Source organism: Sebastes fasciatus, chromosome 18, assembly GCF_043250625.1.
Source record: "Sebastes fasciatus isolate fSebFas1 chromosome 18, fSebFas1.pri, whole genome shotgun sequence".
Taxonomy (NCBI): domain Eukaryota; kingdom Metazoa; phylum Chordata; class Actinopteri; order Perciformes; family Sebastidae; genus Sebastes; species Sebastes fasciatus.
In genome coordinates, this window is record NC_133812.1 from 11,726,172 (window position 1) to 11,749,839 (window position 23,668).

The window sequence follows — 23,668 nt, forward strand, 5'->3', positions numbered from 1 at the left end:
CTGCCCCCACGCTGGCTTCTCTTTTCTGCCTCGGCTGTGCTCTCCACTTCAAATGGCGTGGCGTTCTCAATTAGATATGCCCCGAGCTGACAGCCTGACTGAGGCAGCTTCTTACTATTCTGCATCTCTCAATCTCTCTCTTCCATTTTTCTTTTTTCCCTCCACTGCAACTGGAGAGCTCCTCCCCAGAGAGCAGCACAACACCTCCTGTCACCTCACCTTCCAGTGCTCCATGCCTCCTCTTCCTGCCACTTTCACTTTCAGCTGTGGTGCAACACTACCCCCACGGGTGTGTTCGGGTATTTTCAGCATCCTTTTCAACTGGATACCGGACTGTGATTTATTGACTGCACTATTTGGCTTATGAGGGTTGGAGTCATACCTGATAATGTGAGATGTTAAATCCCATCACATCATTTTTATTCATAGTGGAGAAAACTAAAGAGTTTGAATCAGGATCTGTGGCGTGCATGTAAATCTGTCTGTTGTAATTAATGAGGGATCAAGTGCAGCTTTTCATTTCAAACAAACCCATGCGTATAGGACATCAATGCTACATGTCCATGGCTTTGAAAGAAGAGAAGCCCCTCCGCCCTTTGCTACTGTTGCTAGGCCTGTCAAGCTTTTGCATCTGGCATGTCAACACAGCGTTTTCAATTATATCAGTGAGAGATATTTTAAAGGAAATAATGGCAGATTTCTGGAATAATCTTTCTGAAATATCAGAGACTAGTAGACAGAAAGGATTACAAGTTTCAAGTCTCAAATTTATTTGTCATATGCATTTAAAAGTACAGTGTACAGTGAAATGCAATGAAATGCATTTTACCCTGGCTCTCTCTCAGCCCTCAAAATCTATAAATAGTACACTTGATAAATACTACAATAAATAAGACAATACCTGAGAATAAAATTATAAAACAACCTAAAACATCCATAAAACAATCCACAGCTCTGCATTCATTTAGTGCTACTGTTCAGTAGTCTAACCGCCTGAGGGTAAAAACTGTCTCTGAGGCAAGAGGTCCGAGCTCTAATGCTCTGTATGCGCTTCCCTGAAGGGATAACAACATGCATTTGAAAGCTACATTCACAATGTAGGCTAATTTGTTGGCAGAGGAATGATTAAAATTGCAGGAAAAGCTAACCGATCCCAATGCGAGCGTCAGACACCCCATGTCTTGACAACTCATGTGAAGGTCAATCATAAACAGGAACAACAATGTTCCTGTGCAGCAGGGTAAGTCAATATATTGTTTGTTTTAAGCTAAGTTAACGTTTAGTTATACCTCCCTATAGCTTTCATTATATAATATAAAACTAAATGATTCCGCTTTTCCATTTGTTTGAAGCGCGGTTTTGTGTCACTGAGACGTGAATTATACGCCTGCATGAAGGTGCAGTGTTTTGTAGTGACGGTTGTCACGTGTTTTCTGTACTTTTACTTAGTTTACATGCTTTTTATTTACATATTTTTAGCCCAACCATGATGCTTTACCTTAATCTAACTAAGTGGTTTTGTTGCCTAATCCTATATGAGTGGCTCTGTTGCCCCCTGCTTGTACTGCACATTAATACAGACGTGTAATATTCACGTCTCTGTGAGGCAAAGCGTGACACTGGCACGCTATCAGGACATGCAGGTCTATTACACGCTTTGGCGTGTTATCGGGCTGGTTAGCTAATGTTATTAATGCACCTTACCTTGGATCAAACAAAGGAGTTTTTGTTGATCTTCGATGGATTCAGCTGTGAGTGAGGTCTTCCACACTGTTTAATCCATATCCGACATTGCTCTGATTGCATTTTTGGCTTCGGAAAAGCGAAAAAACACGACAGTCCACTCTAAACTTTGAGGATATGTTCTAGGGAGGGGCTTTGCAGACGGTCACTTAAGACCATGTACAGATGTTTGATGGATTCCTCAGCATGCACCGTCTAATTTATTAAACCTAGTATTGTGCCAACCAGTACAGGACATGTTGAATACCAAAAAACATTAAGCAGCATATTTTTTCTATTCGTCATATCTGGTAAGAAACACATTTTTTTTTCTGGCTCTGCACTTATTACTGCAGCTGTGAAATCACACAGTGACTAAGAGATGTAAGTGCAGATCATCTGCTTGACTTTTCAAACAGGTGAGACTTTTCACATTCTCCATTCATCCTGACCGGTTGGTTCAGTCCTGGCTATTAAAATTCAGATTCATATTGTTAAAGCTGAAGTAGGCAAGTTAAAGGAAATATGATAACAAAAATAAGTTATTTTTATAATGGTCACTATATCCTGACAGTAGTGAGACAGGTCATCTGAAAAAAATCATGTGCCCCTGTGTCCTGCAAGATTTCACAGACCGGAGGAAAACAACCAATCAGAGTCGAGCTGGAGCCTTGCCATCTCTGAGCAGCTGTCAATCACTCGCCAACTCCGATCAAACGGTGAAACTAGGCAGCGCTGATCAAATTTGAATCAATATTCTGTTACTGTAATGATTATTTCTCGCCTCAAATGTTTTCAGAATCATCTTGTAGTGTACTGTTTAGCTGTAAAATTAGAAAGTTTGTGACACGGCCGCCATGTTGAGATCAGTTGAGGAAATACCAAGCACCGCCCACCAGCCGGAGCAAACTTTCTCATTTTATAGCTAAACATTTAAGTGAGAAATAGGCGATACGGTAACAGAAAACTGATTCATGTTTGATCAGCGCTGCCCAGTTTGACCGTTTGATCAGAGTTTGCAAGTGATTGACAGCTGCCTCCATTGAATGAACAGCCAATAGGAACGCCCTCCCTCTGAAATGCCCTGTGATTGGCCAAAGTCTAGATTTTTTAAAGCCTGAACACAGAGCCATGAGGAGGTGCAGAAGTCTAGTTTTCTCTCAGAACACCTGAATAACAATATGCTGAAAGGTTTATATAGAATTTTTTCCCAATGATGCCAAAAATATTCTGCCTACTGCAGGTTTAATAGAATAGCCTACAGTCTTTTGTGCTTCATGGGTCAATAATCTGTTTTCTTGTTGGTAATCTCTGGCAAGTGTGCAAACTGGTAAATTGTGAAGCGCTGTCTAAGAAGTCTCTCTACCATAGGTGCAACCTAAAGACACTGATAGTAGTTCTTGCCTTGAAATATGCTGTAAATATGTATGGCTCTCAGCAGCGATGCTTTTGTTGACTCTAACATCTTTTCCATAGTACCACCAGTCAGGTCAAAAGAATTTACACTTCTTAAGGATACGCTTCAACAAAGCAAAGAGGGATCATGATAAATGAGAAGTCGGATAAACATTAGGCTACATTTATGCGACCAACTACAGGAGTGAAGGAAACCAGGGGTGCAGTAAGGAGCACATTTAGGAAACAACTTTTAAAAATGTAACATTTCAAAGGTTCAATCTTTGCCGTGTGGTGTCGAGTGGATCTTATACACCCGCAGAGCCACACTAAACACTCTTGTCGTAGCAGTGGAAGCAGGTGTAACTAATAACACTGATGATGGCTCCGCTCCATCTAAATGTCCCAGTAAGCCAAAATGCAGCAGGACCCTGGAACTAGCTCACCTGAATGGAAAGCAGCCATCATTAGTGTTAATTATACCTGTGCGTTTCCTGCTGTGCTATGCTGGCTGACGTGCGAATCCTAACACCGACATTTTACCTTTTTATGTAACTATAGACTGCATATTTCTCTGTAGTGTGATTTCTAGAGCATTTTCTCCATAATCTCCCCTGAAATCTATGGAGAAATAAATGTTTGCTAAGGTCATCTCAGTCTAAATTGAGGCTTTGGAGCAGGACGATGCTTATTGGGGGTTTGAGAATGAGGCCCTGTTTGACTGGAGTAATTGAGTCAGTCGGTATAGCTCCATACTGGACTGTTATAAAGCTCAGCATATAATGCACAGCTCACATCTCAAAGGAATCCACAGAAACAGGGGAGAACATCCTAGAAAACACTGCAGTCTGGTGGCGTTTGTGGCTCCAGATATCACTGTTTTCTAGTAAAAGGGAATAAATGGATTTTTCTTAACCTCTCCAGTTACTGTTGCATAAAGAAAATGAGGGTATCGCGAACAAAAACATCCGGTAATTATCAATACTTAGAGCTGCTTACACCGTCGCCTCTTAGTCGCTGCATAATTTCACAGCGAGGATGAACTGCTCCTTCCTTTACTGTTGCCTCTTTCGTTTTTTCAATTAATCTTTCTATTTGTTCTTCCTGTCCGTGGCGGCTGCACTTTTTTTCATTTTTTTATTTCCTTTTATTTGCCATCACTCAAGCCGGCGCCGAACCCACTCAATCGAAAATTGAGGGAGACCGTGAATGAGCCGTGTGTTTGCTCGCAGCTCTTTTGAGGAACTTTGCGGCGAGAAGTGCCTCTCGGTCTAACAATTGAAAGCAGGTAGTAAACCCAGAGGAATGTTTCCATGCCAACGGCGCGCCGTAACGTGTTCAATTCACTTATTTCCCCTATAATCTGGGAGATGGATGGGAGGCCTCTGTGATGTGCCTGGCAGTTAGTCAGAGCAGCGCTGAGACTTTGAGGTCCCGAGCCATCACACAAGCGCTCCCACCTGATTTGCTCGGACTCGTGTTTCAGTCAGGTTCGCTTTCGATGTTAAGATGTGGTTGTAACTACAAAGTGTGCCGACAATCATATATTTATAAGGAAACATGTAGAAGCTTGACATGCACACGTGGGTTCACTCTTTCAGATCAGCAATTGATTTTTCTCCACATGTACATCTCCTTTGCTGCAACTCACAAGCATCCACTGCTGGTAGAGATGCAGTGACCTCGTCGTGTCTTTGAAGTGGTTACAAGATGTCAATACGTACCACAGGGCGTTACGCCCCAAGCAATGAGCTTTAAAGCCGTTTCTCACCAGTGTGATGCGAAAATATGGTGCAGGAAGGCAGAAAATACACATTGGAAATTTCCGCGTTGACAAATCTGCACACTGTTCGGTGCGATTTATCCGCGTTGCCATGTTCCATTTTCGTCAACGAGGCCCAATGACTTTCTTCATAAACAGTGCCGTGTCCACTCCACACAACAAAACCTATCCAGACAGAGAATGTCTAAATAGTAAATGTACTTGCATTTACATAGCGCCTTTCCAGTCTTCCAACCATTCAAAGCGTGTTACACTACATGTCAGCATTCACCCATTCATACACTGATGGCAGAGGCTGCCATGCAAGGTGCCAACCTGCCCATCAGGATCTAATCTAAATACTCATTCACACACCGATGGCACAGCCTTCGGGTGCAATTTGAGGTGCAGTATCTTGCTCAAGGACACTTCAACATGTAGACTGGAGGAGACGGGGGTCAAACCGCCGACCATCCGATTGGTGGATAACAAGTGCATAACAGCTACATTACCATCTTCATTGGATCCCAGCTGCTGGGCGATCTTAAGTCATATATTGTCCTTCATTTGGTTGTTCAGGTAGTAATGTTTTTCGTACATTATTGGATGTTGTGAAGTGGACAGCCCATTGTTATTCCGAAACACTAATAGTCCGAAAAAAAGCCCATTTGACCGAAATAAACCTTTTCGTCCGACAGCCACAGTTACCCCGAAAACAAAAGCCCATTGTTCCAAGGCCCATTACTCAGAAAATACACTCTCCATTCAACAAACAGAAGCATATGGCTAATTATTATGCGAAATGACAGCAATCAATTGGAACAAAGGATTTCACTGGTCAAACATATATTTACGCAGGCGGAAATCCGCCGAAATTGAGGTACGTCGGATTATTTTTTTCTCCTGCACAAATGTTCCACAGGTGTGCGTTCAAGCATTCATAGGAACCCACAAAATCAGCTATTATAGATTTCCGTGCAAATTGTTTGGATGAAAATCCACGCTTGGTGTGAAACACATTTACTGGGCTCTTTAGCCTCTTTTAGCTCAATGTTTTGGTTTTACGGCCCACACATTTACTGATGGATGATGCCTACTTTACAAACTGGAGGAGCGGGGTTTGATTAAAAGACTATGCTATGAAGTTGTACAGTGAGAAATGTAGGATGCAGCATTTTTGGAGCTTACCCCATACTAGAGAATAAATTTCAGAATATATCTCAGCCACTGCTGCTTCAGTTTTTACCATTTTTTTAGCCCCTTGTGAGTTCCCCATTTCTATGGAAATGTGATACTAAATTGCTGGAGTGCTTTAACCCCATTTCCAGCAGCAGGCAGCGGCCGGTTGTCTTGGCAGTGGTGTGCTGAGGAGGCAGCATAACAAGAGCATTAATACACTGGTGGAAAAAAAAGAGAAACTGAACCGAACATCAAAGACAACACCTTTCAGCCGCCTCCGTAGTGGACTGATGCAACACGGAGCACTTGTGTGTTCAGCTCCAGCCTCTGGCAGCCTGCACACACTGTCCTCACAAACTCTCCTTTATGCATATGAGTTAGTGCTTATATAATACATACACGGGTAATCCAAAAGTGACTAAACGTAATCAGATTACTTTACTTTTATATTGTGATGCCTGGATTAGGTTACTGACTTGTAAAACAGGGATATCTGTAAACAGCCCCCTGGGGCACATTTGTGATATTGGAATATATAAATAAAATTTAGTTGAATTTATTTAAAAGTTTTCTGAATCTCTCTCTATCTCTAATCTTTTGATTATAGAATATGATTTTACAGGGCAAACATTTCCAGAAGAATGAAATGTTCTGACGAAGGCTGTGATATGTGTAAATAATAATGTAGTCATTTAACTAGTAATAATAATGGTCCAAAATGATGTAAATTGCAAAGTTTTAAGTCAAAAAGCCTCAAACACAAAATCTCCTAGTATCTTTTATTCACTGTAAGAATTCACAATGTGTCTCTTTATTCTGTTGCATAACATGTATGAGCATCCTGACTGGGACACGGCTCCAAAAAACATAATGATACCCTACTATAGGCTACAAATAACACAGGAAAGGACCTTAAAGGAACAGTATGTAACATTTCGGGGGATCTATTAGAAGAAATGGAATTTAATATTCATGTTTTTATTAGTGTATAATCACCTGAAACTAAGAATCGTTGTGTTTTCATCAGCTTAGAATGAGCCCTTCATGTCTACATAGGGAGCAGGTCCTCTTCACGGAGTCCACAATGTTGCACCGCTATGTTTCTACAGTAGCACAAAACGGACAAACCAAACACTGGCTCTAGAGAGAGCCTTTTACGTTTTTATGTTACCTGCAGGCCACCGTAGTTCTCCAATATGCTTGTGACCTGCGGTAACTTGATCTGCAGAGTGCAAAACCGCGGTACCGCCAGCCGCTGTCGGGACTTCCGTTAGTCCTAAAGTAGTGTTATTATGGCAAGAATGGCCTCTGAGCGAACGGCGTTACCACGGTTTTGCACTCAGCGGGTCACGTTACCACAATCTTTGAAAAGGAGAAGTGAGCGGAGGGGTACTCAGTTGGTTGCAATCTGCAACCACACCACTAGATGCCGCCCAACCCTACAAACTGCACCTTTAAGTATTAACATTATGGGTATATATACAAACACACCACCTTAACCTTTAAGTTGGAAAATGATTCGAGTATTATAGGCCCACTATAGAAGATGACTAGCCCAAGCAATAAAATCACAACTGATTATGAGTGACACAGTATAACGTGCTTAAAGAAATAATGAATAAATAGGAATAATACGCAAGAGATTGTTGATACCGGCCGACACACACGCCAACATGTGAATAAGAGGAGTATTGACACTTATTTTATTTTCCACTTCAAGCACTAACATACACGATGGGCACATTTTATGTACATAAAAGATATTCAATACACCATTATGTATTTATTAATGTGTTAGGTTTTGATTGTGTGCATGCTTTACAGTTACGTATTATAGACTTATGTCTTATTTTATTTCTTTCTCTTCATCAGAGTGATCGTTTTCATTGCTGCTGACATTTGTTCATTTTATTGGATTTTCTGCACACTACTTTCCTTTTATTATCATTTTTGTAGTTTGTTCTTGTGCTGAAATCGTAGGGGGGTGTGTTCGCATAACCTTCACTTTGCTGTGATCTTATTTATTCTTTGCCACATTCCAATTTCCCCCAATGGGATCATTAAGTCTCATCGTAATCCTGCTGAGCACAAAGAGATCTGTTATTTATGATAAACAGGACGTTGCCAAACATTATTTATTTGTCGCCTCGTGGATTAAACAGGACCAAACCCAAACCTCCCGGCTGATAAATCATCAAAGAGCAAGGCGTGATCTAAATGTACGCCCAAGATAAATGTTTCAAATAAAAAAAAATTTTAATCAAAGCAACAGCAGCATATCTACCGGAGTAAAAATATGTGCCGTGCTCTTTCAACTTGTCTGGATCCTCACATTTACCACACGCATAGTGACCGACGATTCCTTAAATTAGGTTTACTGCTTGATGAGGTGTAAAAACAGCTGGTTATCTGCAGATGATGTCTGAATGTACAAATGGCATGTCTTAGTGCTGTTGTTGTTTTCGTTGACACTGGTCGTGAATCATAATGTGAAGTGCTGCTGCCATCTAGTGCTTCACACGTCATAACTTCTTTTTTTTTTAAAGACAAGAGGACCAAAAAAGGCATGAATTACTTTAGTAAACCCTGGCCAAAGTCTATATATGGATCTGCATATAGAATCCTGCAATGATGCCTATATGGAAGTGTATTGATGAAAACATTTGAGAAAGCATAAAACTAATTCTGAGCGCTCCTCCGTCTGCAAATCTTTATTCTCAATATTTAAAATTTTGGTAGATGCAAGACACCAAGCAATTAGCTAAACTACAGGGGACCTATCCGATTTCATTAATTTTGAACAAGAGCCATATCTCAGCATGTTACCAATTCTTGGATTAGAGGGGTTTCATGTGAATACATGCTGACTTACAAATTAATCAGTCGCTCCTCACTGCAGTGCCATTTCTAATTATGTACAGCTGCAGGGATCAATTGCGTTACCTCATATCTCGTAATACAGCTCTGCAAATGTCCCTTTAAGGATTGTTTAATAAATTTGACCACTTGATTACAAAATACAGCCATAAGGTTTAGTTTCCACATGGTATATTTGGTTTGAAGGTTTTCTCAGGTCAAATTAGAACAGCTATCCTCCCCATCTATCTTGTTGGAACCACTGAGCTGGTTTCCATCTCTTCCCTGGTGTTATTATATTATGCAGAAACATTACCTAAATATTGGAAATAAAAACGCCTTTTAGATGTGATGGAACACAACAGGCGGGCAATAAATACCTTCATTAAAAGAACTTTTGTTGACAATGCACTCAGTTTTACTACTCAGGATGTTAACAGACTCTACACTGTGCTGTTATATTGGACTAATAACTTTTTCACATTTGCATATATTGAATAGTAGACATATTACACCGATGTGCAAATTGGTGCAGTCAAAGAGCAACACCACAAGCCCAAAAACTAGTTGAATCAACAGTGTCCACCACCATGCACCTTCCGGTTTGACTTTAAGGGACTTATCAGATAAATTGTGAACAATGGGTTCTCCACATTTAAGACCTTGTATACTCTAAACCTTATAAAACAAAATAGGTCATCTATCTATCAAGTGAGAACAATTGTGAAACTGTTTTAAAGCAGCAGAAAGCAATTAGACCGTTAACAGACATTTCTCATGTACACAAATTGTACAGCACAGGATAGGTATTTAGTTTGTATTAAGACTTTATAAGTGACAACGGTTAACAAATCTGTGTTTTTCTTATGTATTATCTTACGTTTAGTGTGTGACTCACATCTTAGTTTCTCATCTTCTCTGCATATTACAAACCCACTTCAACATACACAATGTGTAGAAAACCATGCATGAATGAATGAATGAATAAACAAGACATTTAACTTGGACAAAAAAACACATTTATTTGCAGTGCTGAATTATCCCATCTTGGCCAGCCTTCCGGAGATCACTGGACCCATCCGAGGACGTGACGTTTAGTCCAGCTGTGTGGGAGAAAAAAAAATGTAAGCAATGCATTAGTGAATTCATAAACCTCTAGAAGAACTTGGCTTTTTATGTCTGTTTTGACTATATGGACTTTATTTTCATCCTTTCTATTGTCTTCTCCTCCCACATCTCCAGAGTTTGCTAATGCCTCGTAAATTGTCTCCAGATTTTGTTTTCATCAACTATGAAAAACAGTTACACAAACTTGTAGCCAATTTTATTCTTTTTTTGGCATGGCATGTAGCGAGCATCAGTCGTACAAACTGAGCTCAACTGAACCTTGCTTACATTACTGACTGGACAAGGATGCTGGAAAAAAGATTTCTACATATTCACTTAAGCAACTTAAATGTTAAGTATAAGCTAAACAAATGGGAACTATTTTTCACACAGCTTGTGCTTCACCTGCAAACTAGCAGCAAAGACGTTATTTACAATGAACCTGTACTCGAGCTAATACTATGTATTGAAATATAATCTGATAACCACTTAGATAAAGATGCTTAATACTACTACTAGCCAGCATCAGTCATACAAACTGAGATCACCTGAACCACGAGTGCTTGACTGACTTGACAAGGATGCTGAGGGGGAAAGCTTTCTACATAATCACTTAACATTTAAGTTGCTTAGATTAGTTAAATTAATATAAATGAGATAAATAACTTGTGCTTCACCTGCAATCTGGCAACAAAGATGTTGTTTACAATGAGCCTGTACTTTACCTTAACCTAACACTAGATCGTGACACTTAGTGAAATATAATGGTATAAAAACCTATATAAAAGTGGTTAATGCTACTTTACCTTGACGAAACCGATGTCTTTAGCGTACTGCCTGAAGCACTGGCGGCACATGTTGAGCCCGTATTTACGGATCAGACCGTGTCTGTTTGAGCATACCCGGCTGGAAAACAGGAGAAACGTGGGTTAGTTGGGTATTTTTACATAAACAAGTACGTCTATAGTCACCATGCACTCCTACAGACTACATGTGCGGAAGCAAGCTCTCTGCTAATAAGCTACTAAGGCGCATCCTCGTCCACCGCCGCCATGTTGGCTCTCAGCAGCTCTCCATGCGGTGCACTTTTTAGTGATAAAATATCAAGTATTAGAAGTCACAAACATCTCTAAACTGACCGCTTTAGCAACACACATCGATTATTGACATATTAAATGTAAAAACTGACCAGGATCGCGATCCCTGACCGAATTTCCTGGGGTGACTCCAGTAGATCTGCTGGTGACCCATCTTGTCTCTCTCTGCTAGAGCGGCGGAAAGGAAGAAAGAGGGGGCGCGCATGCGCAAATGAAGATTTCAGTATGGAGGGGTTTCCGGTTGTGGAGTCGTTGTGTGGCGCCTCCTGGTGGTGGAGGATAACTGGTGCAGGGAGCAGGGACAGCCTGAAGGTGGCGTTACAGCAAACACAGAGAGGTTACGCACTGAACAAAAACCGTGCCAGGTCAACCTTTGGATTTCTGTGTTCAGCATCTTGCCTTAAAATTCTTTTCAATGCTGCTCAAATAGGAGGAAAGGATTTATTTTTTTTGTATACGCTTGTTTTAAAAAAAAAAATAAAAAATTATAATGTCACAAATAGGGTTGACTCTGAGAAGTACCTTGTTTGACTTGGTAATGAAATGCACAAATGTACAGTCTTATTTAAGAGTGAGATAAAGAGGTAATGTATCTGAGTGCCTGATGGGGATTGTGTCCGCTTTCTCACCATATTTTATTTTTATACACACACATATATATATATATTTATGTATTTATTTATTTATTTATATAGAGCAGTGATTAACCTACAAGAGAAGAGAATATTTAAGAAAATGTAATGTAACTCGTGTGTATCCTGTCATAGCTTAGATCAATACTTTTCTAAAGAATAATCAATATTTGCTTTATATTGTACTGATTTTCCAGTTCTTTTTAAAGTATTTATTATTTTTATTAATATGCTGCTGATGATGATGATGATTATTATTATTATTATTATCATTATTTTTTTTAAATCAAACCAACAAACTTTATTCTATCATGATGCTCTGGTTTCCAGTTAAGGGGGATAGTTGCTGGCATAGACATACCTGTATGTCTTCATGTTTTGTTGTTTTTTTGTTGTTGTTTTTAGGTTTTTTTTACATTTATCCTTTGATATTGCAATATGTTGTTATTAAGTGCATTCTATTTGTTTGTTTGTTTTATTGACACAACAAACATTAATTACTTCTTAATTGTTTTCTTCCATTTACATGCGTGTTCTTTTTAAATATCTATATATTGTAATTTGCTTAATGAATTGTATATATATGTTTTTGTTTTTATTTTGTTCTTTTTTTATTTTTATTTATTATTGAATTGACGCTTTGGCAATATTGTTCACCTGGCAGTCGTGCCAATAAAGCAAATTGAATTGAATTGAAATTGACATACCTGTATATACACGTCTATGGTAGCTGGGAGAGCACAATGTAGGCACAATTCTTTCTTTTTTTTCTTTCTTTCTTTCTTTCTTTCTTTCTTTCTTTATATATATACATATATATATACATATATATATATATATATGTATATATATATACATATATATGTATTTATATAGAGCAGTGATTACAAGAGAGGAGTATATTTAAGAAAATGTAATGTAACTCGTGTGTATCATGCCATAGCTTAGGTCAATACTTTTCTAAAGAATAATCAATATTTGCTTTATATTGTTTTTACTGATTTCCAGTTATTTTTAAAGTATTTATTATTATTAACTATTATTATTATTATTATCATTATTACTATCATTATTATTATTATTATTATTATTATTATTATTATTATTATTATCATTATTATTAATATTATTATCATTATTATTACCATTATTATTATTATTATTATTATTATTTTTAATATTATCATTATTCTTATTATTCTCATTCTTATTCTTATTCTTATTATCATTCTTATTCTTATTCTTATTATTCTTATTATTATTACTATCATTATCAACAAAATCATTATCATTATTATTTTTATTATTATCATTATTATTATTATTATCATTATTATTACCATTATTACTATTATTATTATTATTATTTTTAATATTATCATTATTATTATTATTATCATTATTATTGTCATTATTATTATTATCATTATTATTACCATTATTATTATTATTATTATTATTTTTAATATTATCATTATTATTATTATTATTATTCTCATTATTCTTCTTATTCTTCTTCTTATTATCATTCTTATTATTATTATTATTATTATTATTACTATCATTATCATTATCATCATCATCATCATCATTATCATTATTATTATTATTATTATCATTATTATTATTATTATTATTATTATCATTCTTATTATTATTATTATTATTATCATTATCATTATCATTATCATCATCATTATCATTATTATTATTATCATTATTATTATTATTATTATTATTATTATTATTACTATCATTATCATTATCATTATCATCATCATCATCATCATTATCATTATTATTATTATTATTATCATTCTTATTATTATTATTATTATTATCATTCTTATTATTATCATTATTATTATTATTATTATTATTATTACTATCATTATCATTATCATTATCATCATCATCATCATCATCATCATTATTATTATTATCATTATTTGTTTAAATCAAACCATCAATCTTTATTCCATCATGATGCTCTGGTTTCCAGTTAAGGGGGACTATGGTAGCTGGGAGAGCACAATGTAGGCAAAATCCAGTTTTGGGGTGTATTTTCCATGTATATGTATCTATGTATACATATCAAGGCTTGGTATGAACTAGTAAAGTATTTAAAGGTGTAGTAAACCTCTCTAAAGACAGATAGCAGCAGCATCGACATAATGATGATATGCAGGGTGTCTCGGGTGCCCTCCTCTGGACCAGTGCATTGTGGGACAGCGGCAGACAGCGGTTGTTCCGTATTTGGGGTTTTGCACGGAGCTAGCTGGTAGGTACGTTTCCATGCAGCACTGCAGGAAGCTATGGAGGAAAACGGGACGTATCCGCCAGTACTGATGTTTCTCCTCTCTGAAAGCACCGCGCGGCTTCCTCTCCAGTATTAGGTGAGTATCAGTGAACACGGGTTGTTGTTGTGGTTGTGGTTTGTTCGCCATGGACGCTGTTGTTGACGAGGTCTAGCTGAAGCTAACTTGCTGTTAGCATTTCCTCAGGATGCTTATTTACTCGAGAGAGACGACAGACAGACAGACTGCTGGGTAACATTAAAGGTTATATAGTAAAAACAAATGCGTTGCGGTACGTTCAGCTGCAGAATAAAACGTCTCACTGTGTTTTGGCAAAGCTTCAACTGTATGGAGACCATTATGTTAACCGTATATAGAGGGACATGAACTGTACAGTGCATAACGTCATAAGTTAAGATAGCTTTGCTATGTCCTACTGTCCTTAAAGTATACACCACACATGTTAAAGTGCATGTTTTTACTGGTTGCATGATTTAGTTTTATAGTACCAGGAATGTATTCATTAATATTCTCACAGACTCCCAAGATATGTGATAGTGCCACACAATGTTCATTCAATTGAATAGTCTCCAGGCAGATAAAATGGGTCACCTGAAAGACCACTAATTTAATAACAAAAGAAAAGATGTAGGTTTGTTCAGCACATCTGAACAGAGAGGTGCTGATCAATATTGATCATGCAGTTGAGGACAGAGATTTATGCAGATGATAAGGCTAAAGAGGAGGAAAAGACAGGAGGAATAAGCACCAGTCATGTTTGTAGTTTTGGTGATCCTTTTTTGTGGTGTCCTCAAAGTATACATCAAACATGTTGACTGGTTGCATGATGTAGTTTTATAGTAGGAATGTATTCATTAATATTCTCACAGACTCCCAAGATATAGCAAATGCAGACAGTGATAGTGCCACACAATGCCCATTCAATTGAGTAGTCTCCGGGCAGAGAGAGAAGACAGATAAAATGGGTCACCTGAAAAAACATTAATTTAATGACACAGAAAAGATGTAGGTTTGTTCAGCACATCTGAACAGAGAGGTGCTGATCAATATTGATAATGCAGTTGAGGACAAAGATTTATGCAGAGGGAATATATAGAAGCAATAATTAAAGGACACTGATGATATAGCTAAAGAGGAGGAAAAGACAGAGGAATAAGCACCAGTCATGTTTGTAGTTTTGGAGATGCTTTTTCATAGTGTCCTCAAAGTATACATCACACATGTTAAAGTGCATGTTTTTACTGGTTGCATGATTTAGTTTTATAGTACCAGGAATGTATTCATTAATATTCTCACAAGACTCCCCAAGATATCAAATGCCGACAGTGATAGTAGTGCCACACAATGTCCATTCAATTGAATAGTCTCTAGGCAGAGAGAAGACAGATAAAATGGGTCAGGTAGGCAGCCTAAAAAAAGACCACTAATCTAATAAGAAAAGAAAAGATGTAGGTTTGTTTAGCACGTCTGAACAGAGAGGTGCTGATCAATATTGATAATGCAGTTGAGCACAGAGATTTATGCAGAGGGAACTATAGAAGCAATAATCAACACTGATGATATAGCTAAAGAGGAGGAAAAAGACAGGAGGAATAAGCACCAGTCATGTTTGTAGTTTTGGTGATGCTTTTTCATAGTGTCCTGTTATGTGAAATTAAATCATTGCTAGTGTTGTGCTTCCATTATAGAGCTTGCGATGACATGATCTCATCACGTTGTCGTTATTACAGATTTCTGCGGTCCAAATTGAAATTGAACAAAATCAGTTATTGAATTTCTTTTTTGGTCCCACAGGCTTATTTGCCTGTTCCATATAGATTTCCAACACATCTCAGGGTTTTCATTAGCAAATGGAGTTTGCTGAGCTGTGGAGATGAAACAATTAGTCGATTATTCAATTAGTTAGACAGAAAACTAATCTGTAACAATTTTGATAATCGATTAAATGTATAATTTGCATAGATAGATAGATAGATAGATAGATTAGATAGATAGATAGATAGATAGTTAGAAAGATACATTTTATTGTCTGTCACAAAGCAACAGAAATTCTTCTTTGGCAGGGCTCAACATCAAGCACATTTAAAACACACGCATACGTAAAATAGGACTAAAACTATTAACTGCGGTTGACAAGAACAGTGCTAACAGGTCAGGGTACAGAGCTTATTTTAATTTATTCAGGGTGATGATTATTCAAGCATTTGCTAGTTCTAGCTCCTGAAAAATGAGGATTTCTTTTCACCCGTTTATATTATTTGAATTGTGATAGATTTTTTTGTGATTATGCCATATTGTGATATACTGAATATCAATATAGGAAATGATTATTAGTAAGATTGCAATGGTGATTTCAGCCATATTGCTGAGCCCTGACTGCCACGATGCACCTGACTTTATTGATTTATTTATTTTTCATTTAGGTGGTTCATGCCCACTGCTACCCTGCTGCCTCCCAGCAACCGTCATGCCTTATGGACTATTCATCCCCCATCAATGACATTCCAGTGGGACCCATGTTTACAACAGCAGTTATTTTTTCCAACAATTAGCTTCATTTCCGCCTCTTTTTAATCAAGCCTGCCTCCCTTTTGCAAAGCACAAATCTCAATCGCAAGCCCGTGCTTTTTGTTTCTCCGCCAATCAACTTCTCTCCCTCCGCAAGAGGCCGACCCCCTATCATGAGATTCCGAATCTACAAGAGGAAGGTGGTGATACTGACTGTGGTGGTTGTCATCTGTGGCCTAGCTTTCTGGAGCAGCGGGAGGCAGAAGAAGAACGACGGCAGCTCGATCCCCAAGGAGCTGGAGGCAGCGGCGGTGGCGAGGAGGAGCAGCAGCATTAGCAGCAGCAGTAGTAGCATCAACAATCATATCCAGGTGCAAGCCACACCTGCAGTCAGCAGGGCACCTGCTCCACCCCCTGTTATACAAGCAAATGACACACATGTGGAAAAAGCGAAGGACAAAGAGAAGATCCCCAAGCCAGAGGTGGATAACACCACTTTGGTCTACCGCGGCATCGTCTTCCAGCTCAACTTCGACCAGACGATAAGAAACGAGGAGAGGTTTAAGGCGCAGAAGGATGATCTGGTTGTGGTGGTTCAGGTCCATAACAGACCAGACTACCTTAAGCTATTAGTGGACAGTTTGCGGAAGGCCAGAGGTGTGGAGAACATACTGCTGATATTCAGCCATGATTACTGGTCCCCTGAGATAAATAAAGTGGTGGCCTCTGTTGACTTTTGTCAGGTCCTTCAGATTTTCTTCCCCTTCAGCATCCAGCTGTACCCCCAGGAGTTCCCCGGACACGACCCCAGGGATTGCCCCAGAGACATTCCCAAAAAAGACGCCTTAAAACTGGGTTGCATCAACGCGGAGTACCCCGACTCATTCGGCCACTACCGCGAGGCAAAGTTCTCCCAGACCAAGCACCACTGGTGGTGGAAGTTGCACTTTGTGTGGGACAGAGTTCGGGTCCTGAAGGAGCACAAGGGCATGGTCCTGCTGATCGAGGAGGACCACTACGTGTCCCCGGACTTTATCCACATGTTAAAGCTGATGTCGATACTCAAGAGGGACCAGTGCGGCGACTGCGACATCCTCTCGCTGGGGAGCTACAGCCACATCGGCTACTCCAGCAAAGCGAATAAGGTGGAGGTGAAGGCCTGGAAGTCCACCGAGCACAACATGGGGATGGCTCTGAACAGAGAGACGTACCAGAAGCTCATCCAATGCACCGACACGTTCTGCACTTACGACGACTACAACTGGGACTGGTCCTTGCAGCACCTGACCGTGTCCTGCCTGCCCTCCTACTGGAAGGTCATGGTGAGCGAGGCACCGCGGGTTTTCCACGCCGGAGACTGCGGCATGCACCACAAGAAGACTTCCTGCATGCCGATCAGCCAGAAAAGCAAGATAGATAACATCCTACAGAGCAGCGGGAACCAGCTGTTCCCAAAGAGCCTCCTGATAGCAAAGAGACTGCCAGCCAACGGCGCCGGAGGGGTGGCCCCACACGTGAAAAACGGGGGCTGGGGAGACATCAGGGACCATGAACTCTGCAAGAGCTATGTTCGATTACAGTGACCTTAAATTGCTACTATTATATATTATTGTCTCTTTTGCATCCTCTATAAAGAAAAAAAGCCTTTTAAAAGTAAATCTTTATGGACTATTCTTCATATTGCCTGTTTTATCGGACTGTTCCAAATAAAGACGAATGTTGGATTTTTGGCTTCTTTAACACAAATATGTCTTTACAATTTAATTATTTAAGTGAATCCTGGCAAGTCTGCTTTGTTTTGTAAGTTGTAATTAACAATAATATGCTAAACAATATAGTGTTGTGTTTTTCTCTAACAAAACTTTGGTCACTTTAAAGTTGTCTCGAAATAGTGGTAAATTGGCAACAGCAGGTCGAGTGCTCATCGGGGCAGTCATAAATTTTGGTAAATCTGTGGATTTAGCAATTCCACTGTGCATGCATAATTAATTTGAAGGTATTTATATCACATAAATTTGCTGAGATCAAAGGAGATCCTTTGAGACACCTTGTTCCATTTAAATAATCCCACACTTAGCTTATCTTCAACAGGTTTTTTAGAGCAGAGTCTCATTTCTCCTGTGACTGCAGAAAGGATGTCACTTAAAGTACACAGCATTAACAAAAACATGCAAATGATACTTGCACATAATGTCTTTTTGTGTTTAACAGTGGTCAGTGCGGGGCGTTTGTTTCATTTCGTTGCAATGCATCACTGTCCAGCTTAACACTTCAGATAGAATATGCCAATTCAGCCACCTGTGCCTTTGCAACGGAGATTTTGATTTCACAGATGAATGCACACGTTGCATCTGGCCAGATCCCAAGACACTGATATAACTTTCTCTCGTCCGTGTTGTTGCCGTTGAAGATGCATTTACATTTTAAGTGCTTAGCCCACAGCTCAGTATCGATGGCTTCCGCTGAGGCCCGAGCTCGGTGGCTTCTCTGAAGCGGCATTGATTCCCCCCTCCTCCCCTCCGGCAATGCTTAACAATCACTTCTGCACACTGTTCAAATTCTGAAATAACTGCAAAGTTATCGCTGACTGGACTCTCTGTACAGTTCATATTAAATACATCCTCTGGCAGGCTCCGCTAGGCCTTTTCAGAGACTCGCCTCTCGACACGGAATACCTAAACATTGCATGAATTAAATATGACGTGCCGAATGTAAGGCACAAATCCTTGGCACAGTAAGACAAAAATGCTCAAGACAGAGCAACACTGATGGAGCCTAACAAAGCCTCCTCTGTGACAAATAGCCCTCTCGATCTCTGCTCATTTTATTACGTGTGAACTTTAGTTCCTAATGCAGTGGGAGGACATGTGACTTGGGACTGCTGTGCTGAGGTCATGTGACAAATTGTGCAGCTGCTCCCATGGCGGAGGCCAAATAATTGGGCCCGTACCTCAAGGGAAACGGCTTAGAATAGAATTGAGAATAGGAGGAAGTGGCACCGTGCTCTTGATTCTTGGTGACTAATGGTTAACTGATGCTGGAGCCTTTGAAACTGTAATGTACAGATGAAAGCGTTCTACTTAGTTTAATATTTGAGGGCAAGAACGAAGAGGAAAAAACACTCTAAGTTGGGCATGGAATCTTTTGATGGCCCAGTTTTCTGTACTGGTCCATTAATCAGTAAACCATTAGTTATATAGCACATTTTGTTTTACACAGAAACAATACAATCAGACAACATTGGAGGAGAAAACAAACACAGAAGCATAAAAACACAAATAATACATTCTGTATAAGGTAAACAAATATATGAACTATTTTTTATCAGGCTAAAAAAAGAGCTGTTTGAAAAGAGAAGCTAATGTCTGTTATAATTTTAATATAATAATGAATTGTGATGTGCTTTGAGGTAGCCACAGGGCTAACCATTCCTCTGAATTCATTATTGTAAAATTAGAACGAGTGGATTTTTTTCCTTCCTCCACACCTCACACAGGTGTGATATAATAAGCTGCTGGAGCACGCAGTCAAAACACATCCTAAACTTTGAATTTAGCAAACCATAAGTGGTTTCAATGGTATTTTAATTACATAATTACTCATTAAAGAGTACACCCTCATAACTTTTTTAAACTGCTCAACCTGGACGTGATTTTAACTTCACGTTAAAGCAGCTATTAGCACTATTTTTATGTTAACATGAGTTAGATGACTTTGTGTAATGTGAATATGCATTTGTAGTGATGAACCCATAGATAATTATCACCCTATTATGCAGTTTCCCTGAGCTCTATGGAGAGTTGTAGTGCCTTTCAGCTTGTTGTTTTGGTTTTCCAGCTGCAACTTGTTTTTGTTGTCTGCGGGCAGCTATTATCTGAAAAGCTAGCTGCTAGCAAAAAAAGCTCGGTACCAGTCCAGCACCAACAGTGGAGCATTTAGCAGCTAAAGAGTATGATATTTTGTTCAGACGTTGGTGGGTACCAAAAAACAGAGCAAAGAGAAGAGTAAATATTGTCCTTAAATATACTAGGCCAGAAAGACAACTCCAAATAAATGCTAAAGTAAAACTATCAACTTAAAAGGTAGCTTAAATGTGAATATGTCCTTGTTTTTTTATACCTGAAAGGGCATATTGTCCTTTCCTTAATTCCCAGATAGTCTAAATAGCCTAAACTGCAGTCCAAGCTCCGCAGTTGCCAAATGCCAATACAGCCATTTTAAAGTAGGAGCTTAAATTCCGGCGTTCCATTTAATTTATCATCCGTTTCATTATCCCTACTTCCTGACATAAACTCATTCCTTTCGTTTCTGAACTCACTACAGGTCTCAACAACGGGTTAAATAAATATCCCTGTGGAATTTGTTGAAAACTAGGTTAATTTGTTCATTTCCATAATCTCACTCGACCTGTTTGTTTCAAAGGAAAATCCATCACTGACGCAACCAGAGAGTGTCATTTCTCCACACTTAATTGTAACGCATTCATTTTCTCCGTCCATTATCTTTTAAAGTGTCAAGTTTTTTCACAGACATCGACTTGCTGCGGACTCTTTAGGCTTATAGCTCTGAGAGGCGGTATTAATCATTCATAGCTGTTGCACACATTGCTAGGTAAACAAAACTCTGGGTCAATACATAGAGGCATGCAGACGAGGGAGTTGCATCACTGAGAAAATGATTAAAGCAGCACCTTGCAGAAGCAATAGCAGATTCTTTCTCAATTCATTGAATTCCTATCAAGTAGGACCTATTTCCCTGAGGATGCAAGATAAATGTAGTTGTTTTTCCAAGCTCTTATACTGTACGCTACAGACTTTTGATTGCTATTCAAATGGCCGGTTGGATTAAAGGGTGTCTGGGTTTGTATATAATAAATTAATGTGTTTGACAGCGTATGTAGTTTAGAGACAGAAAACAACATAAATGTGCATATATTAAAGTCGGTGTGATGTTTTTTTGATGTATAACATCTCACTAAGCAGCGATCCTGATTGATGCCGGCTCAGCATTGATGTGTGCAGCTCAGGAGAGGGATCAGACAGTCAGTCAGAGCCCGTCATGTGCTGAGTGACACCCTGACAGGATGATCGGGGCCTCTCCAGCCTGCTGATCACGCTCTTCACCCCTTCCCTCAACCCTCATGCCACAGGCTGCTGGGTTTAATGGCTGCGAGTGCTCGTGTTTCTTCTAAAAGTGAGTCATAAATTATGGAGGAAGCAGTTTTATTCCCCACTTGGAATATAAAATATATATGAAGTAGTAGGAATACATTTGTAAAAAAAAGAGGGAGAGACAACATATACATATATAGACAATGTTTTCCTCCATTTGATCAAGTGATGGCGGTTATTAATGCAAGGGAATTTATGAGGAATCCTCAAGCTCTCGTTTTGTCTGAGCAACACTGCTCCCTACTGGACAACTGTAACACAAACTGGTGATAAGGCTGCAGGTTTATGTGGAGGAGTATCAAGAAACAAAGTTAATATCCACACTAAATGGTTATTCCTGGTCACTTTAGTAACATGTAAGTAATATATTAGATTATATACTTTAAGTTCAGTAGGACAGACCTCAACAGCTTTGTTAGGGAAAATATTTTCCTTAACCCTCCTGTTGTCTTCCCGTCGACCATGCAACTTTTGGTCTGGTTTGACGGTTTATAAAGCATACGGTATAAATTATCACCCAATTCTGTTTTACACCTTTTAACCTTTACACTTTTCTTTTTGTAATTTATGGTTAATAAACATTATTTCCATGAAATTACACCGAATCTTTGAGTTAAAAAAAGCAGAAATTATTAATTATTTTGACTATAGTTAGTATCAGAGGAACATAATGTTGAGGGATTATCACAGACTGGTATATGCCAAAGTTTAGTCAGAATATTATAATATAAAACATTTTCAATGGCAGAACATAATGACATCTTTTTAGCTAACTGCTTTCCAACTCATTACCACAAGTTTTACACCTTTTTCTTTGTAATTTATTGTCAATAAACCTCTTTTACATGAAATTATACCTAATTTTTGATTGAGAAAACCCCCCAGAAATTATGAATTACTTTCATTCATGTTATTTTGGGGCAGTTAGATGAAAGAAACACATATTTATGATATAATGAAGTTTGAAAACGGGTCAAATTTGACCCGAGGACAACAGTAAGGTTAACTTGTAATTGGCTAGATTGCAGAGGGAGCATCTGTGTGTTCCAATACTCATACTACCATCCTATTTAGTATGCCAGAAAAAGATTTAGTATGTCCCAATACATAGTATGTCAAATGCAATATACCAAAAATACCAGGTAGTGTGCAAGCCAGCAGGCTGTTCTGGCTGTTCCTGCAGCTTATGGCATGGTGCAGATAACCACAACCTCGCCCTCAATGTGGACAAAATGAAGGAGATGGTGATTGATTTTAGGAGGACTGGCAAACACCATCACACACCGCTAAACCTTGATGGGGCTGCTGTGGAGAGGGTCAGCAACACTAAGTCCCTGGGAGTCCACTTAGCTGATGACCTGTCCTCCTCCATCAACACCACAGCAGTCATCAAAAAAAGCCCAGCAGCGGCTTCACCCCCTCCGGAGACTCACAAAGGCAGGTCCAGGTCCTGCAGGTCCAGCAGGATGCTGAACAGGTTTGTCCCACAAGCGGTTAGGCTTGTAAATGGACTGTGTCCCCTCCCCACACACACACACACACACACACACACTCACATCCAACCCCCAAGCATTAACACAGAAACAGTTTTTAAAGCTAGTCACATGTCAAAGACAATTTTTGGAACAGTAATGCAAACAGCACTTTACTATGGACATTAATGCACTTTTCTCTGCTACTAAACACGATTGCAAATTGGGCAAATTGCGTTTACTTTTTTTTTTTTTTTTATTGTTATTTTTAGGTATTGTTAATTTTAATACTTATATATTCGATCCTTTTTAATGCACTGACGGGAGCTGGGAGAAACAATATTTAGTTTCCGTCTGTGTATACAAATATACTCAGTGAAATGACAATAAAGTGAATCTTGAATCTATTCGTGACACACAATCCAAAAAAAAGATCAAGAGGGTCAAAG

General features: G+C 38.8%; 2 protein-coding genes and 1 long non-coding RNA gene across 3 annotated transcripts in view; 1 reads left to right on the top strand and 2 right to left on the bottom strand.

The window, feature by feature from the left end:
• LOC141755882 (uncharacterized) overlaps window positions 1-22,202 on the bottom strand; it is a 490,132-nt gene extending 467,930 nt beyond the window's left edge. Inside the window, exon 1 of the long non-coding RNA XR_012591360.1 lies at window positions 22,186-22,202. This is a non-coding gene — a long non-coding RNA (uncharacterized LOC141755882). The remainder of the gene's footprint in view (window positions 1-22,185) is intronic.
• On the bottom strand, window positions 9,911-11,372 carry rps29 (ribosomal protein S29). The gene is made up of 3 exons (XM_074615031.1): window positions 11,211-11,372; window positions 10,828-10,927; window positions 9,911-10,017 (listed from the first exon to the last, which is right to left on the bottom strand). The coding sequence occupies exons 1-3, from the start codon at window positions 11,321-11,323 to the stop codon at window positions 10,009-10,011; spliced, it is 222 nt and encodes a 73-aa protein (XP_074471132.1). The 5' UTR covers window positions 11,324-11,372; the 3' UTR covers window positions 9,911-10,008.
• mgat2 (alpha-1,6-mannosyl-glycoprotein 2-beta-N-acetylglucosaminyltransferase) lies at window positions 14,006-18,300 on the top strand. Its single transcript, XM_074615519.1, has 2 exons — window positions 14,006-14,146; window positions 16,492-18,300. Exon 2 carries the CDS (start codon window positions 16,750-16,752, stop codon window positions 18,157-18,159), a length of 1,410 nt encoding a protein of 469 aa, XP_074471620.1. The 5' UTR covers window positions 14,006-14,146; window positions 16,492-16,749; the 3' UTR covers window positions 18,160-18,300.
• Window positions 22,203-23,668: the final 1,466 nt, after the last annotated feature.